General features: G+C 44.3%; 1 protein-coding gene across 1 annotated transcript; it reads left to right on the top strand.

The window, feature by feature from the left end:
• Positions 1-2,042: 2,042 nt before the first annotated feature.
• On the top strand, positions 2,043-6,735 carry LOC135051013 (mucin-2-like). Its single transcript, XM_063957214.1, has 2 exons — positions 2,043-2,753; positions 5,259-6,735. The coding sequence occupies exons 1-2, from the start codon at positions 2,114-2,116 to the stop codon at positions 6,353-6,355; spliced, it is 1,737 nt and encodes a 578-aa protein (XP_063813284.1). The 5' UTR covers positions 2,043-2,113; the 3' UTR covers positions 6,356-6,735.
• The last annotated feature ends 20,630 nt before the right edge of the window (positions 6,736-27,365 follow it).

The raw sequence follows: 27,365 nt of genomic DNA, 5'->3' as shown, positions 1-27,365 counted from the left end.
CTCCAAGCTTTAATAAATCTCCCCTCATATTACCCTCCTGACCATATATGGAAAATATGTGTTTTCCGTAGTGCAGGGTGATATTGTCTGGTGAACACAGGGGATAGGGGCTGCATAATTTGAAAAAAAAGGGGACTTCCTCTTACAAATATGTGTGTCCTAATTGTTTTTAAATGTTCCCAACTGTAATTATGCAGCTGTTCTAAAAGTAGATGATGTACCACAAATCTTTTTAAAAGTAATTTTATACCCCTGAAAATATGTGGCAGCTTATTCATATTTTTGATATTTTGCAACATTTCTTTGTGTCAAATATATGCTGGCTGTTCCAGCAAATCATTCTCCCAACAGTAGCAGTACGGATGGTGTAATGCAGAGGTTCTCAAACTCTGTCCTCGGGGGCACACACAGTGCATGTTTTGCAGGTAACCCAGCAGGTGCACAGGTGTATTAATTACTCACTGACACATTTTAAAAGGTCCACAGGTGGAGCTAATTATTTCACTTGCGATTCTGTGAGACCTGCAAAACATGCACTGTGTGTGCCCCCGAGGACCGAGTTTGAGAACCTCTGGTGTAATGGTTAGCATTACTGCCTCACAGCACTGAGGTGATGGGTTCGATTCGCACCATGGCCCAAACTGTGAGGAGTTCGTATATTCTCCCCGTACTTGCGTTGGTTACCTCCCGATACTCCGGTTTCCTCCCACAATCCAAAAATATACTGATAGGTTAATTGGCTTCCAACAAAAATGAACCCTAGTGTGAATGTGTCTGTGTGTACTTGTGATAGGGAATATAGATTGTAAGCTCCACTGGGGCAGGGACTGATGTGAATGGCCAAATATTCTCTGCAAAGCGCTGCGGAATATATGTGCGCTATATAAATTACTGGCAATAAAATAATAAATAAATAACAGTACAGTAAAGTTTTCCACATCTAGCTTAATGCAGTAGCAATAGAATTAATGTCCGGAAAGAAACGATGTTCTGAAGGAAACGATGGTGCATCCATGGCCAAATATTGTGCATTCAGATCATGCAGATAATAGTGCTCAATTTTTCCAGAACTTTACCTACAGTAGATGGCTGCTAATGACAATTAAAGAAATCAACAATCTAGAATGAATTGGATAGGCAAGATTTTGTTGCAGTATTTGTATACACATTGACCATCCTAAAGGCTACAGTTGCACAAAGCCCTGACCACCTAAATAGCTCCACCACTGCTAAGCGATGTTGCAATTACTGGGGGAGGGGGGGGGGGTGTACACTATGACGTGATTCAATGTGATTTGCATCATTGACTGCCTGTACCACCTGAGTAAAGTGAGTGGCCATGGCTGGGTGGCAGTAGATTTGACTTTTCCAGGTGGAGCACAACACAATTTTTGGGAGTCTCCCATCCGTTCCTGGAGAGTAGGTTAGTATGGGGCAAGTGTGAACCCTAGAGTACTGTAACTTAAATACTTATGAGGATCAACATTTAGGAAGTGTCAAAGTTTAGGGGCATGTGAATCACTTAGTAAGTCACAGAGGGGCAGATGTATCAAGCCTTCTAAAAGAAGTAGACTAGACAGTTGGTGAAGTTGCCCATAGCAACCATTTAACGTCTACCTATAACTTTATAGAGTGTGATTCTAGCTGAAAGCTAATTGGTTGCTTGTCTATTTATCCGCTTCTCCATTCTTTAGAAGACTTGATACATCTCCCACATAATTAGATAATTTGGGGGAGATGTACCAAACTTTCTAAAGAGTGGAAAAGTTAAGAAATGTCCCCCGCAGCCTAACCCTAACCTTCCACAACTCCGTTTTTACAACTGGAAGCCGTCACTGCCCCTTCCTCGCCTCCAAACAGTATGAGACTGTCAATCAAACGGGCGTTGTGCATGCGCAAAGTACCGAACATCAGTACTGTGCGCATTAGTGGACACATTTAACTGGACCTAAATGAGGTCCATGGTTTGCTTAATAAATGTTTTCTTCATTTTACTTTTCTGTAACAACTGTATTATTTTTTCCTTTATAACACAGATGCCAAAACTTGTGCTTCCTGCCATGCTACTGCTGGAATATGTACGGCGCAGAACGGCTACGTCACATGTAGCTGTATGCCTGGCTATTTTGGAAATGGAATAAACTGCACTGCAATGGCCTCATGCACCACCGCTACCTGCTGTTCCCAAGGCTATACCTGGGATAGCAGAGTAGGTTATAAAGTCTGCACAGATATCAATGAGTGTACTGATTCAACATTGAACAAGTGTGTCCCTACATCCACCTGTATAAACAGGGTTGGTGTCTATCTATGTGGTAATAACAGAAACATTGTATGCAACAATAGTATATGTCCCTTTGATCAAGATTGTCTGAATATTGGAGGAGTTGTACAGTGTGCAGACCCATGCTCATATTACCAACTACAGAATGGAACAACTAGATTGTCTACAATCAATTCCACTGGTGTATTCGCCACTGACCGATACAACGTTGGTTGGTATCGCTACAGTGGAAGTGTCGGTTTAAGGATGCAGCAAGGTTGTGTTGGTTCTATAAAATGTGGATCAGCGGCACCCTTTACTTTGAATAGCAGCCATCCAGCTATCGGACAAGGAGTTGTGCTCTTGCCTCTCTTATCCAACACAGTATCTGGATGTACAGCGGGAGGAACCATCCCTGTGAAGGCCTGCTCTGGACAATACTACGTCTATAAGTTTTCTGAGAGCTTAGGGTCTGAAGTTTATTGCACAGGTAAGTGGAATCATTGCATGTTTTTGTGGTAACAAATTTATTATATGGACAATCTCCAGTGATCCTATTTGGAGATGAAGGAACATGGGCCCTCATTCCGAGTTGTTCGCTCGCAAGCTGCTTTTAGCAGCATTGCACACGCTAGGCCGCCGCCTACTGGGAGTGTATCTTAGCTTAGCAAAATTGCGAATGAAAAATTCTCTAAATTGCGATTAGAAATTTCTTTGCAGTTTCTGAGTAGCTCGAGACTTACTCTGCCACTGCGATCAGTTCAGTCAGTTTCGTTCCTGGTTTGACGTCACAAACACACCCAGCGTTCGCCCAGGCACTCCCCCGTTTCTCCCAGAAACGGCAGCGTTTTTTCACACACTCCCATAAAACGGCCAGTTTCCGCCCAGAAACACCCACTTCCTGTCAATCACACTACGATCACCAGAACGAAGAAAAAACCTTGTAATGCCGTGAGTAAAATACCAAACTTCTTAGCAAATTTACTTGGCGCAGTCGCAGTGCGAACATTGCGCATGCGCACTTAGCGGAAAATCGCTGCGATGCGAAGAAAATTACCAAGCGAACAACTCGGAATGAGGGCCATGTACAGTATATATAACTCAAGTATAAAAAACCCAATAACAATTAACTGTAATCAAATTATAGCTACCCATTTTGAGCATTCCTTTATATCACATACAGTAATTCTAAAAACTAACTTGAATAAAGGAAAGTCAGGATAAAGAGAAACTAAATTGTTATTACACTAGTTTCAAGTGCATTGCAATTGTTAGGAAGGGATGGCATCGAGATCCTGGTCAGATCCCATTAGGAAGAGATTGAAACAGCAAAATGTGTTTATGTATTGTAGTGCAATGCACTGTATTATTGATTCTAAATTATCAATAAAAGATACTGTAAGTTATTTCCTTGCATTGATAAATACAGTAGTAATAATACAGTACACTACCTATAAGGTCTTGAGACCCATCATCTAATTTGGTTCATAATAAACAAGTTTTTTTTTAAATAAATGTGAAATTCCCATACTGAGAGAAACGAAAATCTGTGTTTAGGGTTCTCATTTTAGAGTTAGGAAGTCTTTGATGCTGTTTAAACCTATTTAGACCTGTTTATTGTTTTGTACTGTTTTACATAGTCATTCATGTCATTTTGGAAGGTCATGAGAAAAGAAACAATATTCTCTTAGGCTTGATATAATACAGCATGAGCGAATGTGGCAAGAAGCCCTATAACCAGTGCAATGAGAAAAATAAATCACCTATCAGCTTAAGAGGTGAATTTACAATCATCACTTCTGCAGCACTTAATTAGTGGTGGTGACTATCATCATCAGAGTGTGTTTGCACCAGCCACCCATAACAGATATTGCTACCCACCCATAATAGATATGGCTACCCACCCATAATAGATACGGCTACCCACTCACAATAGATACGGCTACCCACCAATAATAGATATGGCTACACACCAATATAGACAGATAAATCTGGTTCTTTGGGGATGTTTACTATTTATCTGTTTACAATTATTTTACCTTTACTGTACTCAACTTACATTGCATGGCCTCCTCCCTCTTCTTCTCTCCCTTGTCCTGCCTCTGAATTCAGAAGCAGGTGCAAGTGTAGATTTGAGCTACTCTGCATACATGTATATGTGTGTGGCTTGTTTTGGGGGCATGTGCAGTACAAAATTGCATTTTACACTATGCAAATGAGCTTATGTCCAACTCAACATCATGCCTTTTGTGCCTCACATTGCAGTGTATTCTTAAAGTTATTGAAAAGGGAATAAGGGAAGGGTTTGGACTTCTGCACAAGTTGGTATCAATTAACATTACACTAGTCCCCAATTACTGATGTCAATGAACAATTGAATCCTCAAAGAGGGGGTGCTGCCCAAAACAGTAATACTAGACATCAACAAAACAAAAGAACAGGATTGTATTGTTGGTTGACGCACTTGAAGAGAAGGAAATTACATATTCCTTAAAATGTAACTTTTATTTCATATCATTTAAAATACTCGATTGAGTTTTTATTTCACACAACAGGGTATTTAAACAATATGCAACAAAAGTTACATTTTAGGGAATATATATGTTTCTTCTCTTCAAGACAATCCCGGGGGCGAATGTAATAGGGTGTGAAAATCAGTAAGTGAGAGATTTTGGGAGAATTCTCCTGTACTTTTAAAGTAGCAATCATTTACATGGCAAAATCAACCTGGTTTTGACATGTAAATTATTGCCACTTTAAAAAAAACTGGAGAATTCTCCCAAAATGTCTCACTTTCTGATTCTCACACCCTATTACATCACTCCCCCCCGTTCTTTTGTTTTGTTGATCTATTGTATTTTTAAAGCCATCAGTAATTTAAATATTTCCAGTAATTTTCTAAGCTATACTAGTATTTTTATTCATTCTTTTTAACATTTTTTTAAACTTATTGTTGAACTCATTAATAATATTATAATTTGTGTGTTTCTTTCAGATCCCACCACAGGATTTGTTATTCCAACTATGCTCCCCACCACGACCACTACTACTGCAACCACTACATCACCAACAACTACCACCACTCCAACCACTACAACTCCAACCACAACCACTACGACTCCAACCACTACAACTCCAACCACAACCACTACGACTCCAACCACAACCACTATACCAACAACAACCACTACGACTCCAACCACAACCACTACGACTCCAACCACAACCACTACGACTCCAACCACTACGACTCCAACCACAACCACTACGACTCCTACCACAACCACTATACCAACAACAACCACTACGACTCCAACCACAACCACTACGACTCCAACCACAACCACTATACCAACAACAACCACTACGACTCCAACCACAACCACTACTACTCCAACGACAACCACTATACCAACAACAACCACTACGACTCCAACCACAACCACTATACCTACAACCACCACCACACCAACAACCACCACTCCAACCACTACCACTCCAACCACCACCACCACCACACCAACAACAACATCTACTCCAACCACTACCACTCCAACAAAAACTACTACTCCAACAACATCCACTCCAAATACAACAAGCCCAACAGCTACATCTCCATCAACAAATTCGACCCCAACAACACCAGTACCAACTGCCACTCAGCCAGAACAAAATTTCACTGTGACTACACTGAGAGGCAGCACCATAGTGAGAATCACAGCCACAACTGAAACGGTGAATGGCACAGATGTAACTAGTTTAGAGCTAAATGAGACTACCAATGTCTACATTGAAGTGATGACCATTACTCCTACCACTATCAGAACTAATATTAACAACTCAGTCACACCATTTTATTACAAGTTAACAATTGGCACTGCTAATCCTATGGCAGTTACTGACACATCTGTACCTCAGACTACAGGCAATGAAACAATAGTCCCAAATCAACAGCTTTTCCAGCCAAATATGTATAGCAGTCAGCCAGCTGAAACCAGCACCACAACTGAGACCTTTACAGTCAGTAATATTAATGTTACTAGCATCACTACAACAACAACCATTATAACAGAAGAGATCATTGTGAAATAACCACCACTACTGCCAACCTCAACTCATTTACAATATTTGTCTAAATCACTGTAATACTTGTTTTAATATATTAAATTGGAAATAGGAATTTTTACCAATACTGAAATACCTAGACATTATCTATAATCACACACCTGACATGGTACAGTACAGTAACCATCAGGGCTGTATTTACTTATATAACACCTGCCCAATATACTCATATCTATTATCCTTGTTGCAATCATCATATTATTTATTAACCAGTGAGTAGAATTATGCCTATGATTAGAGGCCTGTAGGGTTTGCAGTCAACTTGTGCAGGAAAAGGTTCATTGGGACTGATGATAGCTAATTGAGACTGTTAGCTGCAATGTTATGTACTCTATGCTATATTTCAAACTTCCCAACTCTTTTTGTTAAAGAATACTTGTATAACCAAATAAATATATGTATATTGCTCATATATATATATTTCTCTTATTGCTTTTTTTGTGACATATAACACAAGAATGAAAATATTAGTCAATTACACTTGCAGTCAGATGGGAGACTAGAGAACAGAATAAATAAACATGTGTCATGAAGTTATGGGAAAGATTCAGCTGAGAGGAGTGCTGAGGACTGAGTGGAGGCTAAACCTTTAGAGGACAGTGAAGGGGGACAAGGGGAAGAAGAGGAAGGGAAGTGTTAGGATTGTGAAGGGGATAAATGGAGAAAGAAGACTGATGCTTTTTTAAATGCTGTAAACATTTTAATGGAAACTAAAATAGCAAATATTTATTGCATATGTTCCAAGTTCTTTGGGGTCTATTTACTAAGCCCTGGATGGAGATAAAGTGAATGGAGATAGAGTACCAGCCCATCAGCTTCTAACTGTCATATTTCAAACCCAGCCTGTGACATGGCAGTTAGACAGTGATTGGCTGGTACTGTACTTTATCTCTGTCCACTTTATCTCCATCCAAGGCTTAGTAAATAGACCCCATCATCACTTAAAATCTCTTAAATTTAACTTAGCTTCAGATTTACTTAGATTCAACAACTGCAGCAAACGGTATGTTTACTAGAGTAGTAACGTCACACACACAGGTGACTCTTATCTCTGCATTTATACAGTCTCAAGTACTGTAGTAGCTGTCTATAAACTTCTTTCATCTATACCATATTTGCATTTCTGTGAGTGCTTTTATTATACTATAAACACACTGGTCATGTTACTCATTGATTGTATTGAGCACTGAACAAGTAAAATCAGGGCCGGTGCAAGATCTCTCTGCACCCTAGGCAAAGCTTCAGCCTAGCGCCCCCTAACCTGCAAAAAAACTACCACCACCACCTCTAGGAGGGGAGATGCAGGTGGCCACTAGGTGGGCTTGGGTGAATTGCACCATTTTACATATACAGAGATAAGGGACAACGCTCAAGGACTTTTAAAGTAAAAAAGTATATTGTAAACAAAGTCACAAATTTTGGTAAATGAGTTCACAATATACTTAACTTTCAAATCCTTGAGTGACGTCCATTCTTTCTCTCTATGTATACACGCTAGCTGGCATGTTAGGAATTGTATAGGACACTAAGGCCAATTTCACATACATATATTTATATGCTCCTTATTGTGTTACATCCCCCATCTGTAAGTTCATTACTGACTCCCCTCCTCCATATGTACTGTATTGTGCCCCAGTGCCTGTGATTTCCCTATTATGCTATTTACAAGTGCAAACCACCCATCATGCTGCAAGATCTGTATTGTCTGTGGTCCCACAGAAACCCACATTGGGTTACTTACCTAAAAGTAATTTCTTGTTTTCTCCATAATTGGCATGGTTCTTCTTACAGGTGGCAGCAGCATTACAGCGACGCTTCTGGGCGCAGACATGTAGTCAGGTGCTGCTTGCTGCTGGAGAGCAGAGATCCAGAGGCCTGGAGGAGGTGCATCAGGACTATGAGGAGCAGCCGTGAGGGCGCCCCTTGGGAGCTATAGTTACATCCGCCTCCTGTGTGCCTTCACTTGACTTGTTGTTACACATGTCAGCACAGAGGAAGCGCTGATACCCTATGTGGTACAGCTTGATAGTGGTGGCTATTTTGGGAGTATAAAAGGGTGAAAGAAACCTTTATGGGAGTAGTCCGGAGTGTTTGAAAGTAAGCACGCATGTAAGCAATATTCCATCATCCACATAAAGGGTGAACCTGTATGAATAAACCATTGCACACCCCATATAGATTGGTTTAGGAGGATTCCAGGTGGAAGCTACACACGGAAGCATCTCATGAAGGACTCTCTGTGAACATTTGTATACATATTGTGTTTTTTCCACATATCGACCATTGGAATTGAATCAACGTATGGACTTAATACGAGAATATCGATGAACATTTGACCCTAAGGGGTAATGGCCCTCATTCCGAGTTGTTCGCTCGCTAGACGCTTTTCGAAGCAGTGCACACGCTAAGCCGCCGCCCTCTGGGAGTGTATCTTAGCTTAGCAGAAGTGCGAACGAAGTATTCGCAATATTGCGAAAAGATTTGTCTTTGCAGTTTCTGAGTAGCTCGAGACTTACTCCTCCAGTGCGATCAGTTCAGTGCTTGTCGTTCCTGGTTTGACGTCACAAACACACCCAGCGTTCGCCCAGACACTCCCCCGTTTCTCCTGCCACTCCCGCGTTTTTCCCAGAAACGGCAGCGTTTTTCAAAACACTCCCCTAAAACGGCCAGTTTCCGCCCAGTAATACCCACTTCCTGTCAATCACACTACGATTAGCAGAACGAAGAAAAAACCTCGTAAAGCCGTGAGTAAAATACCAAACTTCTTAGCAATTTTACTTGGCGCAGCCGCAGTGCGAACATCGCGCATGCGCAGTTTGCGGAAAATCGCTGCAATGCGAAGAAAAAGAACGAGCGAACAACTTGGAATGAGGGCCAATATTAGAAATATCTTGTTTATTTCCACCACTATAAGAATCTGTCCAATTTCTTTTCATATGTACAATTTTGATGTGTTTGGTGACACATTAGGATAGAGTCTTGTGTTTTGGCTGCATTGGGAGTGCGCAGGGGGATATCTTGAATTGTTGTTGTAAACCTTTAAAACAGACTAGACAACAGATAAAAAACAAGGCAACTTAAAGTAGAGATGTGCGGGTTCGGTTCTCAGAGGACCGGCCACCCCCGGACTTCACGTTACGAGCCCGGATCCTAGTCAGGCTTCCCGCCTGACTCGGAAACCAGAACGAGGCGAAATGTCATCATCCCGCTGTCGCATTCTCGCGGGGTTTGGATTCCATATAAGGAGCTGCGCGTCCCCGCAATTTTCACTCCGGCCTTGTTGAGTGTAGAGAGAGGACGTGTCTCCGTCCTCAGTGTCCTCAGTGGTAGTGTCTTGTGCTGCATCTGTCCAGTCACAGTGGTTGTGTCCTCTGCTACCATATGTCCAGTGCTGCTGTATAAGTCAAGTCCAGTGGTGGTGTCTTGTGCTGCATCAATCCAGTGGTGGTGTCTTGTGCTGCATCATTCCAGTCACAGTGGTGGTGTCCTCTTCTGCCGTATGTCCAGTGCTGCTGTTTAAGTCCAGTCCAGTGGTGCTGTGTTGTGCTGCATCAGTCCAGTGGTGGTGTCCCTGTGCTGCTGTATATGGCCAGTGATACTGCTGTATATGTCCATAGATACTTCCGTATATGTCCAGCAGTACTGCCGTATAAGTCCAGTGATCCTGCCGTATAATTCCAGTGGTACTGGCGTATAAGTCCAGTCCAGTGAAACTGCCGTATATGTCCAGTGATACTGCCGTATTTGACCATTGAACTGGCGTATATGTCCAGCGGTACTACCGTATAAATCCAGTGATACTGCCGTATAATTCCAGTTGCACTGGCGTAAAAGTTCAGTCCAGTGATACTGCCGTATATGACCATTGATACTGCCGTATATGTCCAGCGGTATGGCGTATAAATCCAGTGATCCTACCGTATATTTCCAGTGATCCTGCCGTATAATTCCAGTGATCCTGCCGTATAATTGCAGTGGTACTGGTGTATGAGTCCAGTCCAGTGATATTGCCGTATATATGTCCATTGATACTGACGTATAATTCCAGTGATTCTGCCGTATAATTCCAGTGATCCTGCCGTATAATTCCAGTGATCCTGCCGTATAAATCCAGTGGTACTGGCGTAAAAGTTCAGTCCAGTGATACTGCCGTATATGTCCAGTGATACTGTCGTATATGTTAATTGATACTGCCGTATATGTCTAGCGGTACTGCCGTATAGATCCAGTGATCCTGCCGTATATGTCCATTGATACTGCCGTATATGTCCAGCGGTACTGCCGTATAAATCCAGTGATCCTGCCATATAAATTCAGTGGTACTGGTGTATAAGTCCAGTCCAGTGATACTGCCGTATATGTCCATTGATACTGCCGTATAATTCCAGTGATCCTGCCGTATAATTCCAGTGGTACTTGCATATAAATCCAGGGATCCTGCCGTATAATTCCAGTGGTAATAGCGTATAAATCCAGTCCAGTGATACTGCCGTATATGTCCAGTGATTCTGCCGTATATGTCCATTAATACTGCCGTATATGTCCAGCGGTACTGCCGTATGAATCCACTGATCCTGCCGTATAATTCCAGTGATCCTGCCGTATAATTCCAGTGGTACTGGCGTATAAGTCCAGTCCAGTGATACTGCCGTCGTTGTCCAGTTATACTGCCATATCTGTCCATTGATACTGCCATATATGCCCAGCGGAACTGCCGTATGAATCCAGTGATCCTGCCGTATAACTCCAGTGTTCCTGCCATATAATTCCAGTGGTACTGGCTTATAAAACCAGTCCTGTGATACTGCTGTATATGTCCAGTGATACTGCCGTATATGTCCATTGATACTGCCATATATGTCCAGCGGTACTGCCATATAAATCCATTGATCCTGCCGTATAATTCCAGTGGTACTGGCGTATAAATCCAGTCCAGTGATCCTGCCATATATGTCCAGTGGTACTGTCATATAATTCCAGTGATACTATATATATATATATATATATATATATATATATACCCTGTTGCAAAGCGGATTACTGAGGCCATAACAACTATGCTGGTGTCCGGTATCTCCCATTAGTGCAGTGGGACTGCAGTGCCAACCCTTGATGGACCAGGTGTTTGTGCCGCACACTTGTGTCGCTTAGCTTAGTCATACAGCTTCCTCATTGCCCTCTTTTACTTCTTGGCATGATGTGCTGCTGGGTACTATTTTTTTTAAAAGTGCCATCCTGTCTGATACTGCAATGCCACTCCTAGATGGGCGAATTGTTTGTGTCGCTTAGCTTAGTCATACAGCTACCTCATTGCACCTCTTTTTCATCTTTGCATGATGTGCTGTTTGGGTAATTTTTTATATATCTGCCCTCCTGTCTGGCACTGCAGTGCCACTCCTAGATGGGCCAATTGTTTGTGTTGCTTAGCTTAGTCATACAGCTACCTCATTGCACCTCTTTTTCATATATGCATGATGTGCTGTTTGGGGCCTAGTTTTTTAAGTGCCATCCTGTCTGCCACTGCAGTGCCACTCCTAGTTGGGTCAGGTGTTCGTGCCGAACACTTGTGTTGCTTAGCTTAGTCATACAGCACCTTGGTGCACCTCTTTTTCATCTTTGCATCATGTGCTGTTTGAGGCATGTTTTTTTAACGTGCCATCCTGTCTGACACTGCCGTAAAAGTCCAGGGGTACTGCTCTATTAGTCCAGGGTACTGCCGTATAAGTCCACCAATTGCAGAATTTTAGAAAAATGACAGGGGCATGCAGGAGATGCTGTCAGTGGACTGAAAAATTGCGGGCCACTTTCGACATTCAGCCACTGCATGCCACTACTAGATGGGCCAGGTGGTTGTGTCGCTTAGCTTAGTCATACATCAACCTCGGTGCACTTCTTTTTCTTCTTTGCATCATGTGCTGTTTGAGGACCAGTTTTTTAAAATGCCATCCTGTCTGCCACTGCAGTGCCACTAATAGATGGGCCAATTGTTTGTGTTGCTTAGCTTAGTCATACAGCTACCTCATTGCACCACCCTTACATCTTTGCATGATGTGCTGTTTGGGGCCATTTTTTTATATCTGCCATCCTGTCTGCCACTGCAGTGCCACTCCTAGATGGGCCAGGTGTTTGTGCCACACACTTGTGTCGCTTAGCTTAGTCATACAGCAACCTCATTGCAATTCTTTTTCTTCTTTGCATGATGTGCTGTTTTGGGCCTATTTTTTAAATCTGCCATCCTGTCTGCCACTGCAGTGCCACTCCTAGATGGGCCAGGTGTTTGTGCCGCACAGTTGTGTTGCTTAGCTTAGTCATGCAGCTACCTCCTTGCACCTCTTTATCTTCTTTGTATGATGTGCTGTTTGGGGACTGTTTTCTCATACGTCCTAGAGGATGCTGGGGATGCTTCAAGAACCATGGGGTATAGACGGGATCCGCAGGAGACATGGCCACTTTAAGACTTTAAATTAGTGATGTGCACCGGACATTTTTCGGGTTTTGTGTTTTGGTTTTGGATTTGGTTCCGCGGCCGTGTTTTGGATTCGGACGTGTTTTGGCAAAACCTCCCTGAAAATTTTTTGTCGGATTCGGGTGTGTTTTGGATTTGGTTTTTTTTTTACAAAAGCCCCTCAAAAACAGCTTAAATCATAGATTTTGGGGGTCATTTTGATCCCATAGTATTATTAACCTCAATAACCATAATTTCCACTCATTTTCAGTCTATTCTGAACACCTCACACCTCACAATATTATTTTTAGTCCTAAAATTTGCACCAAGGTCACTGGATGACTAAGCTAAGCGACCCAAGTGGCCGACACAAACACCTGGCCCATCTAGGAGTGGCACTGCAGTGTCAGGCAGGATGGCAATTCCAAAAAATAGTCCCCAAACAGCACATGATGCTAAGAAAAATGAAAGAAAAAAGAGGTGCAAGATGGAATTGTCCTTGGGCCCTCCCACCCACCCTTATGTTGTATATACTGGACATGCACACTTTAACAAACCCATCATTTCAGTGACAGGGTGTGCCACACAATTGTGACTGAAATGACTGTTTGGTTTGGGCCCCCACCAAAAAAGAAGCAATCAATCTCTCCTTGCACAAACTGGCTCTACAGAGGCAAGATGTCCACCTCCTCCTCATCGTCAGATTCCTCACCCCTTTTCCCTGTGTACTTTCTGGAGGCAATTGCTGGTGAATGTCTCCACGGAGGAATTGACTATAGTTCTTTTTGATGAACATCATCTTCTCCACATTTTCTGGAAGTAACCTCGTACGCCGTTTGATGACAAGGTGAGCGGCTGCACTAAACACTCTTTCGAAGTACACACTGGAGGGGGGGCAACTTAGGTAAAATAAAGCCAGTTTCTGCACAAGGGCCTCCAAATTGCCTTTTTTTCCTGCCAGTATAAGTACGGACTGTCTGACGTGCCTACTTGGATGCGGTCACTCATATAATCCTCCACCATTCTTTCAATGGTGACAGAATCATATGCAGTGACAGTAGATGACATGTCAGTAATCGTTGGCAGGTCCTTCAATCCGAACCAGATGTCAGCACTCGCTCCAGACTGCCCTACATCACCACCAGCGGGTGGGCTCGGAATTCTTAGCCTTTTTCTCGCACCCCCAGTTGCGGCAGAATGTGAAGGAGGAGCTGTTGACGGGTCACGTTCCGCTTGACTTGACAATTTTCTCACCAGCAGGTCTTTGAACCTCTGCAGACTTGTGTCTGCCGGAAAGAGAGATACAACGTAGGTTTTAAATCTAGGATCGAGCACGGTGGCCAAAATGTAGTGCTCTGATTTCAACAGATTGTCCACCCGTGAATCCTAGTTAAGCGAATTAAGAGCTTCATCCACAAGTCCCACATGCCTAGCGGATTCGCTCTGTTTTAGCTCCTCCTTCAATGTCTCCAGCTTCTTCTGCAAAAGCCTGATGAGGGGAATGACCTGACTTAGGCTGGCAGTGTCTGAACTGACTTCACGTGTGGCAAGTTCAAAGGGTTGCAGAACCTTGCACAACGTTGAAATCATTCTCCACTGTGCTTGAGTCAGGTGCATTCCCCCTCCTTTGCCTATATCGTAGGCAGATGTATAGGCTTGAATGGCCTTTTGCTGCTCCTCCATCCTCTGAAGCATATAGAGGGTTGAATTCCACCTCGTTACCACCTCTTGCTTCAGATGATGGAAGGGCAGGTTCAGGACTGTTTGCTGGTGCTCCAGTCTTCGGCACGCGGTGGCTGAATGCCGAAAGTGGCCCGCAATTCTTCGGGCCACCGACAGCATCTCTTGCATGCCCCTGTCGTTTTTTAAATAATTCTGCACCACCAAATTCAATGTATGTGCAAAACATGGGACGTGCTGGAATTTGCCCACATGTAATGCACGCACAATATTGGTGGCGTTGTCCGATGTCACAAATCCCCAGGAGAGTCCAATTGGGGTAAGCCATTCTGCAATGATGTTTCTCAGTTTCCGTAAGAGGTTGTCAGCTGTGTGCCTCTTATAGAAAGCGGTGATACAAAGCGTAGCCTGCCTAGGAACGAGTTGGCGTTTGCGAGATGCTGCTACTGGTGCCGCCGCTGCTGTTCTTGCTGCCGGAGGCAATAGATCTACCCAGTGGGCTGTCACAGTCATATAGTCCTGAGTCTGCCCTGCTCCACTTGTCCACATGTCCGTGGTTAAGTGGACATTGGGTACAACTGCATTTTTTAGGACACTGGTGACTCTTTTTCTGACGTCTGTGTACATTTTTGGTATCGCCTGCCTAGAGAAATGGAACCTAGATGGTATTTGGTACCGGGGACACAGTACCTCAATCAAGTCTCTAGTTGCCTGTGAATTAACAGTGGATACCGGAAACACGTTTTTCACCGCCCAGGCTGCCAAGGCCTGAGTTATCCGCTTTGCAGCAGGATGACTGCTGTGATATTTCATCTTCCTCGCAAAGGACTGTTGGACAGTCAATTGCTTACTGGAAGTAGTACAAGTGGTCTTCCGACTTCCCCTCTGGGATGAAGATCGACTCCCAGCAGCAACAACAGCAGCACCAGCAGCAGCAGTAGGCATTACACTCAAGGATGCATCAGAGGAATCCCAGTTCGGAGAGGACTCGTCAGACTTGCCAGTGACATGGCCTGCAGGACTATTGGCTTTCCTGTGTAGGGAGGAAATTGACACTGAGGGAGTTGGTGGTGTGGTTTGCAGGAGCTTGGTTACAAGAGGAAGGGATTTAGTGGTCAGTGGACTGCTTCCGCTGTCATCCAAAGTTTTTTTTAACTTGTCACTGACTTCTGATGAATGCGGTCCAGGTGACGTATAAGGGAGGATGTTCCTAGGTGGTTAACGTCCTTACCCCTACTTATTACTGCTTGACAAAGGCAACACATGGCTTGACACCTGTTGTCCGCATTTCTGTTGAAATAATTCCACACCGAAGAGGTGATTTTTTTTTGTATTTTGACCAGGCATGTCAAAGGCCATATTCATCCCACGGACAACAGGTGTCTCCCCGGGTGCCTGACTTAAACAAACCACCTCATCATCAGAATCCTCCTTGTCAATTTCCTCGCCAGCGCCAGCAACACCCATATCCTCACCCTGGTGTACTTCAACAGTGACATCTTCAATTTTACTATCAGGAACTGGACTGCGGGTGCTCCTTCCAGCACTTGCAGGGGGCGTGCAAATGGTGGAAGGCGCCACTTCTTCCCGTCCAGTGATGGGATAGTCAGGCATCGCAACCGACGCAATTGGACTCTCCTTGGGGATTTGTGATTTAGAAGAACGCACAGTTCTTTGCTGTGCTTTTGCCAGCTTAAGTCTTTTCATTTTTCTAGCGAGAGGATGAGTGCTTCCATCCTCATGTGAAGCTGAACCACTAGCCATGAACATAGGACAGGGCCTCAGCCGTTCCTTGCCACTCCGTGTAGTAAATGGCATATTGGCAAGTTTACGCTTCTCATCAGACGCTTTTAATTTAGATTTTTGGGTAATTTTACTGAACTTTTGTTTTTTGGATTTTACATGCTCTCTACTATGACATTGGGCATCGGCCTTGGCAGACGACGTTGATTGGCATTTCATCGTCTCGGCCATGACTAGTGGCAGCAGCTTTAGCACGAGGTGGAAGTGGATCTTGATCTTTCCCTATTTTACCCTCCACATTTTTGTTCTCCATTTTTTAATGTGTGGAATTATATGCCAGTAATATATCAATAGCAATGGCCTACTGTACCGTACTGCTATATATTATATACTGGAGGTCAGTAAAATTATGCACTGTACTCCTACTATATATACTGCGCACAACTTAAATGCACCACAGGTATGGATGGATAGTATACTTGACGACACAGAGGTAGGTAGAGCAGTGGCCTACTGTACCGTACTGCTATATATTCTATATCGGTGGTCAGCAAAATTATGCACTGTACTCCTACTATATATACTGCGCACAACTTAAATGCACCACAGATATGGATGGATAGTATACTTGACGACACAGAGGTAGGTAGAGCAGTGGCCTACTGTACCGTACTGCTATATATTATATCCTGGTGGTCAGCAAAATTATGCACTGTACTCCTATATACTACAATGCAGCACAGATATGGAGCGTTTTTCAGGCAGAGAACGTATAATACTGGTGGTCACTGGTCACTGGTCAGCAAAACTCTGCACTGTCCTCCTCCTATATAATACTGGTGGTCCCCAGTCCCCACAATAAAGCAGTGTGAGCACAGATATATGCAGCACACTGAGCACAGATATGGAGCGTTTTTCAGGCAGAGAACGTATAATACTGGTGGTAACTGGTCAGCAAAACTCTGCACTGTACTCCTCCTATATAATACTGGTGGTCCCCAGTCCCCACAATAAAGCAGTGTGAGCACAGATATATGCAGCACACTGAGCACAGATATGGAGCGTTTTTCAGGCAGAGAATGTATAATACTGGTTGTCACTGGTCAGCAAAACTCTGCACTGTACTCCTCCTATATAATACTGCTGGTCCCCAGTCCCCACAATAAAGCAGTGAGCACAGATATTTGCAGCCACCTGAATAAAACTGAGAGGATGCCAGCCACGTCCTCTCACTATAATTTCCAATGCACGAGTGAAAAATGGCAGCGACGCGTGGCTTTATATCGAATCCGAATCTCGCGAGAAACCGACCGCGGGATGATGACGTTCGGGCGTGCTTGGGTTAACCGAGCAAGGCGGGAGGATCCGAGTATGCCTCGGACCCGTGTAAAATGGGTGAAGTTCGGGCGGGTTCGGATTCCGACGAACCGAACCCGCTCGTCACTACTTTAAATGGGTGTGAACTGGCTCCTCCCTCTATGCCCCTCCTCCAGACTCCAGTTAGATTCTGTGCCCAGGGAGACTGGTCACAAACAGGGGAGCTCTACTGAGTTTCTCTGAAAAAAGACATATGTTAGGTTTTTTATGTTCAGGGAGCACTGCTGGCAACAGGCTCCCTGCTTCAGGGGACTGAGGGGAGAGAAGCAGACCTACTTCTGTGAGTACAAAGGCTCTGCTTCTTAGGCTACTGGACACCATTAGCCCCAGAGGGTTCGATCACTTGGTACGCCTAGCTGCTCATTTCCGGAGCCGCGCTGTCAACCCCCCTTGCAGAGCCAGAAGAAAGAAGCCGGGTGAGTAAAAGAAAAATGTAAGACTTCAGTGATGGCAGAAGACTTCAGGTCCTGAGGTACCGCGCAGCGGTCGCGCTGTGCGCCATGCTCCCAAACACACAGCAGCTCTGACAGGGTGCAGGGGAGGTGCCCTGGGCAGCATGTAGACCTGAAAGGACTGGCAAAAGTTATATGAAAAGTGCCTAGGCACTCAATATAGATCCCCTCCAGTATAAAAATAAAAAATGAGCGGACTGAAGCGCGCCGGTCAGGGGGCGTGGCTTAGTCCCCACAGCTCTGACCAGCACCATTTTCTCTTCACAGAAGCTACAGAGACGCTGGCCCTGACCTCGACACTGCTGTACATGTAACAGGGTGCAAAACGGGGGGGGAGGGGGGCACAGTAGACTTGGCGCTAGCAGGTCTGAGGCATTCTATATAAAGTTTCAGTACCGGGTTGGCGCTGGGTTGTGAGCTGGCAAACTCCCTCTGTGTCTTTCTAACAGGCTTTGCTGTGGGTCTGTCCCCTAAAGCCCAGTGTGATTGTAGGTGTCGGTACGTGTGTGTTGACATGTCTGAGGCTGAGTGCTCTTCCCAGGAGGAAGCCGGAGTGGGGACAGAAAAGGAGGTGGGAGTGACCCTGTCGGCACCGTCAACTGCTGAGTGGGTAAATATGTTGAGTGTTTGGAATGCAAATATTGCTCGGTTGACTAAGAGATTAGATAAATCTGAGTCTAAGAACCAGACATGGAGGAAATCCATGGAAGATGCATTGTCACAAGCTCAGACCCCTTCGGGGTCACAGAAACGTGCATTTACCCAGATAGCAGATACAGATACTGACACGGACTCTGATTCAGTGTTGACTATAGTGATGCCAGATTAAATCCTAAACTGGCTAAGAGTATTCAGTACATGATTGTGGCGATAAAAGACGTATAACATATCACGGAGGACCCTGTTGTTCCTGATACTAGGGTCTGTATGTGTAAAGGAAAGAAACCTGAGGTAACGTTTCCTCCCTCTCATGAACTGAACGCTCTTTTTGAAAAGGCTTGGGAAAATCCTGACAAGAAGGTACAGGTTCCCAAAAGAATTCCAGTGGCATATCCGTTCCCCTCGGGGGACAGGGAAAAGTGGGAGTCAACCCCCACAGTGGACAAAGCTCTATTGCGTCTGTCCAAGAAGGTGGCGCTTCCGTCTCAGGACACGGCAGCCCTAAAGGATCCTGCGGATCGTAAGCAGGAAAATCCATTTATGTCACTACAGGTTCGCTACTCAGGCCTGCCGTTGCTTTGGCATGGGTGAGTGGCTCTATTGAAAAATGGGCAGATAACTTGTCATCTGAGATAGATACCCTGGACAGGGATAACGTACTTTTGACTCTGGGTCATATCAGGGACACTGCAGCATATTTAAAAGAAGCTGCAAGGGATATTGGCCTTTTGGGATCAAGGGCCAATGCCATGGATGTCTTGGCTAGAAGGGCATTGTGGATTCATCAATGGAATGCTGATGCTGACTCGAAGAAGGCTATGGAGTCTCTACCATTTAACGGTAGTGTCTTGTTTGGTGATGGCCTCACTGACCTGGTATCTATGGCTACCGCGGGTAAGTCATCATTTTTACCTTATGTTCCTGTGCAACAAAAGAAAACGCCCCACTATCAGATGCAGTCCTTTCGGCCCAATAAATACAAAAAAGGATGAGGATCCTCCTTCCTTGCTGCGAAAGGAAGAGGAAAGGGAAAAAGGTCACAGGCTGTGGTAAGTTCCCAAGAACAGAAGTCCTCTCCGGCTTCTACCAAATCCACCGCCTGACGCTGGAGCTCCTCTGCGGGAGTCCGCACCAGTGGGGGGCACGTCTCAAACTCTTCAGTCAGGTCTGGGCTCGCTCGGACCTGGATCCTTGGATATTAGAAATAGTGACTCAAGGGTACAAATTAGAGTTTCAAGACGTGCCCCCTCACCGATTTTTCAAATCGGCCTTGCCAGCTTCTGTTCCAGAAAGGGAGGTGGTATGTGCTGCGATACTAAAGCTGTGTCAAAATCAAGTCATTGTCACGGTACTCCCGTCACAACGGGGGGAGGGTTTTTATTCGAGTCTGTTCGTGGTACCAAAGCCGGATGGCTCTGTCAGACCGATTCTAAACCTAAAATCCCTCAATGTCTTTCTAAAAAAAATTCTAATTCAAGATGGAATCTCTCCAAGCAGTGATCTCCAGTCTGGAGGAAGGGGATTTTATGGTGTCGGTCGACATAAAAGATGCCTACTTACACGTTCCTATATATCCTCCACATCAGGCATACCTGAGGATTGCTGTTCAGTATTATAATTACCAATTTCAGACATTGCGTTTGGTCTGTCCACGGCTCTGAGGATTTTCACCAAGGTTATGGCGGAAATGATGGTTCTCCTGTGCAAGCAGAGAATCACAATTATCCCGTACTTGGACGATCTCCTCATAAAGGCGAGATCCAAGGAGCAATTGCTGAAAAATGTTGCGCTCTCACTGACGATTCTGCAACAACATGGTTGGCTCCTAAACTAGCCAAAATCACAATTGATTCCGACGACACGGCTGTCGTTCCTAGGTATGGGGGGTGATTCCAAGTTGATCGCAGCAGGAAATTTTTTAGCAGTTGGGCAAAACCATGTGCACTGCAGGGGGGCAGATATAACATTTGCAGAGAGAGATAGATTTGGGTCTGGTGAGTTAAATCTTCAATCTAAATTGCAGTGTAAAAGTAAAGAAGCCAGTATTTTACCCTGCACAGAAACAAAATAACCCACCCAAATCTAACTCTCTCTGCAAATGTTATATCTGCCCCCCCCCCCCCCCCCCCTGCAGTGCACATGGTTTTGCACAACTGCTAAAAAAATTTCCTGCTGCGATAAACTTGGAATTAACCCCATGATTCTGGATACAGGATTACGGAGAGTTTTTCTTCCAGTGGAAAAGGCTCTGGAAATTCAGAACACGGTAAAACAGATTCTGAAACCAGCAAGAGTGTCGATTCTTCATTGCACTCGGTTGCTGGGGAAGATGGTGGCGGCCTACGAGGCCATTCAGTATGGCAGGTTCCATGCCAGGGTGTTTCAGTGGGACCTGTTGGACAAGTGGTCCGGGTCTCACCTGGACGTGCACCGGAAAATAATCCTATCTTCCAGGACCAGGATCTCCCTTCTGTGGTGGCTGCACAGTTCTCACCTTCTGGAGGGATGCAGGTTCGGGAATCAGGATTGGATCCTGGTGACCACAGATGCACGTCTCCGAGGCTGGGGAGCAGTCACACAGGGGAGAAACTTTCAGGGAAAATGGTCAAGCCAGGAAGCTTGTCTGCACATAAACATTCTGGAATTAAGGGCCATTTACAACGGCATTCTGCAAGCGGAACATCTTCTTTGCGGTCTGCCCGTCTTGATTCAGTCGGACAACATAACAGCAGTGGTGTACATAAACCGCCAGGGCGGAACAAAGAGCAGAGCGGCAATGGCCGAGGCCACGGAGGTTATTCGCTGGGCGGAAAGACATGCATGCGCTCTGTCGGCGGTCTTCATTCCAGGAGTCGACAACTGGGAAGCAGACTTCCTCAACAGACACGATCTCCATCCAGGAGAGTGGGGCTTCATCAAGAGGTCTTTGCAGAAGTGACAAGTCGTTGGGGAATTCCTCAAATAGACATGATGGTGTCCCGCCTCAACAAGAAACTTCAGAGATATTGTTCCAGGTCAAGGGACCCTCAAGCGGTAGCGGTGGACGCCCTAGTGACACCGTGGGTGTTTTCATCGGTATATGTGTTGCCTCCACTTCCTCTCATTCCAAAGGTGATAAAGATGATAAGAAGAACAAGGGTTCAGGCGACACTCGTTCCAGATTGGCCAAGGAGGGCCTGGTATCCAGATCATCAAGAATTGCTCATAGAAGATCCCTGGCCTCTTCCTCTATGGGAGGACCTGTTACAGCAAAGACCGTGCATGTATCAAGACTTACCGCGGCTGCGTTTGACGGTGTGGTGGTTGAACGCCAAATCCTAGCCCGAAAGGGTATTCCTAGTGAAGTCATTCCCACACTTATTCAGGCTAGAAAAGAAGTAACGTCAAAGCATTACCACCATATTTGGAGGAAATATGTGTCTTGGTTTTGTTAAAGCTAAATATTTATCGTATATAATACCCTTTATGAGGTCTAAGAACACTGTACGCTAACTACGTATGAAGTACCGTAAGGGTACGCACGTTGCGTAACAATCGCTTAACCGTGGTCGAGACGCTCAAGCGCTACGTTCGCTCACGGCCAAGAGATCACTGGCAGGCACGCTATTGGCTGCCGACTACCGTAATGATTCGCTATAGCGATGCGACCGCTCGAGACCACGAGGAGATCACCAGCGGGGCATACGCTCACAATGTAAAACCTTTGTATCTAAACCATAAACAGTGTATTATGCAGTAAACCCTTTGTGTAGTGATATGGTGTAAATGCAACACAGTATAACCTTACTAGCTTAAAAGCAGTTTGAGAGTCACCGACGCTCTGAGAATACTTAACTCTATAAGAAATACACAGATACCTGGGCTTAGGGTCCAACGCCTAATATATATATATTTTGAATGATATACTTGCAAAAGAATTAATACAAATACAAATCATACACTACAATATAACATAGACTAACTAACCAGGTAATTACACAGTAAATACAATACAATTAAGTTTAAGAGAAGAATGAGAGAAAGAGAAGAGAGAGAGAGAGATGGCCCATAATAACAAGAGAGAAACAGTATGATTACGGAGAAAAACTTACGCACAAAGGAAACGATCGCATGCGCCTCTGGACATCCAGCTCCCGATTTTCAGCAATGATAACCGTTGAAGAGTAAGAGCTGGATGTGATCGGCCTTTCTATTTATGCCCCACACACAATGCAATTCAATGGTCCCTACAATCTCATTGTTCATTGGACACAGGAATTCGGCCTTGCATCATAACAAAAGGTCATAGGTTGATTCATACAGGTGGGCTGTGACTATTTCCAACAGCTCAGGTGGGAGGGAAACTGGGTTTCCCGCCGCATGGGTAATAAAGTGCAAATAAAGTAAATGTTCATAAACTTCTTATGTCCATAACTATTCGCACGAGCGATTGATCTGCTTCAAACCAACACCGGAATATTTCTAATTAAATATTCTTCCGATGGATACTAAACACCACTGTATTACTCCTGTCTGACCCTTCGTATCAAACAAAGGGGGATTTCTCTGTTCATGAACATTCTATATTAACCAAACTTTCAGAATCTATCAAAGGGACCATGATCTAAAAAATACATTATATAGTGAAAATATGTAATGATTGAGTCGCACGCTACGATCACATAAACTCTACCGTAAATACGCATACTGTGCGCCTGCGGGTGCCCGCGACTGTGAGTATGCGCACGTACGGGAGAGCGTACGCATGCGCAGCACGGACCTGTGTGAGGTGCAAATATGGTAGTGTGCATAGAGATATTTTTCTGACTTTGACAGTCCACCCTTTGGCAGTCAACAATAACTGCCACTTCCTGAAAACATTTCAAAAAAAGAAAAATATATGTTAGGGGTTAATACATTTACATGGTTGGGTAAGGGAGGAGAGGAGATGGTAGGAAAAGGGTATGACCTAGTGAGATAGCAGAAGCATGTGTGTATGAATCCGTGCCTGGGGGTCATGTATCATCGTGCCGTACGTGTTTTAAATCAAGCTTCGAGGTATTGCGAAGTATACATTTGAATTCCTTCTTATCCCGTGGTACGGGTCTGTGGATGGGCTGTCAAACTTTACCGAGCTCTTTTCGGCTTTGGTTGTAACAAAATGGGGGAGCACATTTTAGTTGATGATACATGAATGGGGGAGATATGTGATTGCTGATATCTGTGCCTGTATTCCCTATCGACTATGTGTGTCACTACCTGAGGGTGGTAGAAATGAAGAAAAGACATAATTACGGTAAATGCGGTGGTATTCTATGTCAGGTAAATGTACATTCGTCGATTGAGGTCTTGTTTGGTGTCTGTTGAATGCAGTCTTCTTTGTGCTTTTGCCCATAAGGTGCGAGCAAAAGCTGTCAATGTCCATAGATTTACAAAAGTGTTGGGCTAGCGTAATTTTAAAATTTCTAGGGAAACTGGGGATCTATGGCATAGTTCATCAAAAATCTGTGTATCAGGTTGTCAAAACTTCTTCTTTAATCCCTCTGTTGTCTGTATATCGGCTCATCAAATTCCTCGTCCAAGTGGGTATTTTTACCTTGGAGGAAACGGAAAAACAGGTGAAAGAAACGGACCGTAGAAATCGCATTTTCATCACATCATTGTTTCTACATTTGGGTCATAAATCAAGTCCATTGGAATTACAGTTTCCTCACTCCTTAAACTCATTACCCTTGTACGATGTTTGCACTTCATTAAAGCCTGACCGCATCTAAATATCAATCCAATCGATATGACAACACCCAAGATACATAGGAGAAACTTCCCAACATCCATTATGACTCCTTGAGCCCAGTCTCCTAAACCAGAGAACCAATTTCGCGGGTTCAACCATGACACCCAACCAGTCAGCTCATTACCTACAGCAGCAAGAGTGAGATTGTGTCTCCTGCGAAATTCCCACTTCAGTTGGAGAATATCGTCCATCTTTTGGTCTATGACCTCGACCGGATCCTCGGTGCTATTCGTAATATATGTGCAACATTTCACGCCGTATTGTGTTGCCAGTGTGACACAATATCCGCCTGTCACTGCTGTGAGGTAATTGAGAACCATTCTATGCTGTACCAGTTCTGTTTTGTAAGCTTGAAGTTCCCTTCCAGTATACCTAAATGTGTCATCATACATTTCAGTGATATTATCTATAGAGATGAGCGGGTTCGGTTTCTCTGAATCCGAACCCGCACGAACTTCATGTTTTTTTTCACGGGTCCGAGCGACTCGGATCTTCCCGCCTTGCTCGGTTAACCCGAGCGCGCCCGAACGTCATCATGACGCTGTCGGATTCTCGCGAGAATCAGATTCTATATAAGGAGCCGCGCGTCGCCGCCATTTTCACACGTGCATTGAGATTGATAGGGAGAGGACGTGGCTGGCGTCCTCTCCATTTAGATTAGAAGAGAGAGAGAGAGATTGACCTGATTTACTGGAGCTTAGGAGTACTGTAGAAGTATAGAGAGTGCAGAGTTTACTAGTGACTGACCACAGTGACCACCAGACAGTGCAGTTTTATTTAATATATCCGTTCTCTGCCTGAAAAAAACGATACACACAGTGACTCAGTCACATACCATATCTGTGTGCACTGCTCAGCCCAGTGTGCTGCATCATCTATGTATATATATCTGACTGTGCTCAGCTCACACAGCTTATAATTGTGGGGGAGACTGGGGAGCACTGCAGTGCCAGTTAATAGTTATAGGTTATAGCAGGAGCCAGGAGTACATATTATATTAAAATTAAACAGTGCACACTTTTGCTGCAGGAGTGCCACTGCCAGTGTGACTGACCAGTGACCTGACCACACTGACCACCAGTATAGTTAGTTAGTAGTATACTATATTGTGTGATTGCCTGAAAAAGTTAAACACTCGTCGTGTGACTTCACTTGTGTGGTGTTTTTTTTTTTATTCTATAAAAAACTCATTCTGCTGACAGACAGTGTCCAGCAGGTCCGTCATTATATAATATATATACCTGTCCGGCTGCAGTAGTGATATATATATATTTTTATATCATTATTTATCATCCAGTCGCAGCAGACACAGTACGGAAGTTCATGGCTGTAGCTACCTCTGTGTCGGCACTCGGCAGTCCGTCCATAATTGTATACCACCTACCCGAGGTTTTTTTTTCTTTCTTCTTTATACATACATACTACTACATCTCTTTATCAACCAGTCTATATTAGCAGCAGACACAGTACGGTAGTTCACGGCTGTAGCTACCTCTGTGTCGGCACTCGGCAGTCCGTCCATAATTGTATACCACCTACCCGTGGTTTTTTTTTCTTTCTTCTTTATACATACATACTACTACATCTCTTTATCAACCAGTCTATATTAGCAGCAGACACAGTACAGTACGGTAGTTCACGGCTGTAGCTACCTCTGTGTCGGCACTCGGCAGTCCGTCCATAATTGTATAACACCTACCCGTGGTTTTTTTTTCTTTCTTCTTTATACATACATACTACTACATCTCTTTATCAACCAGTCTATATTAGCAGCAGACACAGTACAGTACGGTAGTTCACGGCTGTAGCTACCTCTGTGTCGGCACTCGGCAGTCCGTCCATAATTGTATACCACCTACCCGTGTTTTTTTTTTCTTTCTTCTTTATACATACATACTACTACATCTCTTTATCAACCAGTCTATATTAGCAGCAGACACAGTACGGTAGTTCACGGCTGTAGCTACCTCTGTGTCGGCACTCGGCAGTCCGTCCATAATTGTATACCACCTACCCGTGGTTTTTTTTTCTTTCTTCTTTATACATACATACTACTACATCTCTTTATCAACCAGTCTATATTAGCAGCAGACACAGTACGGTAGTTCACGGCTGTAGCTACCTCTGTGTCGGCACTCGGCAGTCCGTCCATAATTGTATACCACCTACCAGTGGTTTTTTTTCTTTCTTCTTTATACATACATACTACTACATCTCTTTATCAACCAGTCTATATTAGCAGCAGACACAGTACAGTATGGTAGTTCACGGCTGTAGCTACCTCTGTGTCGGCACTCGGCAGTCCGTCCATAATTGTATACTAGTATCCATCCATCTCCATTGTTTACCTGAGGTGCCTTTTAGTTGTGCCTATTAAAATATGGAGAACAAAAATGTTGAGGTTCCAAAATTAGGGAAAGATCAAGATCCACTTCCACCTCGTGCTGAAGCTGCTGCCACTAGTCATGGCCGAGACGATGAAATGCCAGCAACGTCGTCTGCCAAGGCCGATGCCCAATGTCATAGTACAGAGCATGTCAAATCCAAAACACCAAATATCAGTAAAAAAAGGACTCCAAAACCTAAAATAAAATTGTCGGAGGAGAAGCGTAAACTTGCCAATATGCCATTTACCACACGGAGTGGCAAGGAACGGCTGAGGCCCTGGCCTATGTTCATGGCTAGTGGTTCAGCTTCACATGAGGATGGAGGCACTCAGCCTCTCGCTAGAAAAATGAAAAGACTCAAGCTGGCAAAAGCAGTAGCACCGCAAAGAACTGTGCGTTCTTCGAAATCCCAAATCCACAAGGAGAGTCCAATTGTGTCGGTTGCGATGCCTGACCTTCC

This window comes from Pseudophryne corroboree, chromosome 2 (genome assembly GCF_028390025.1).
Source record: "Pseudophryne corroboree isolate aPseCor3 chromosome 2, aPseCor3.hap2, whole genome shotgun sequence".
Lineage (NCBI taxonomy): Eukaryota > Metazoa > Chordata > Amphibia > Anura > Myobatrachidae > Pseudophryne > Pseudophryne corroboree.
This window is presented reverse-complemented; position numbering and strand designations above follow the sequence as displayed.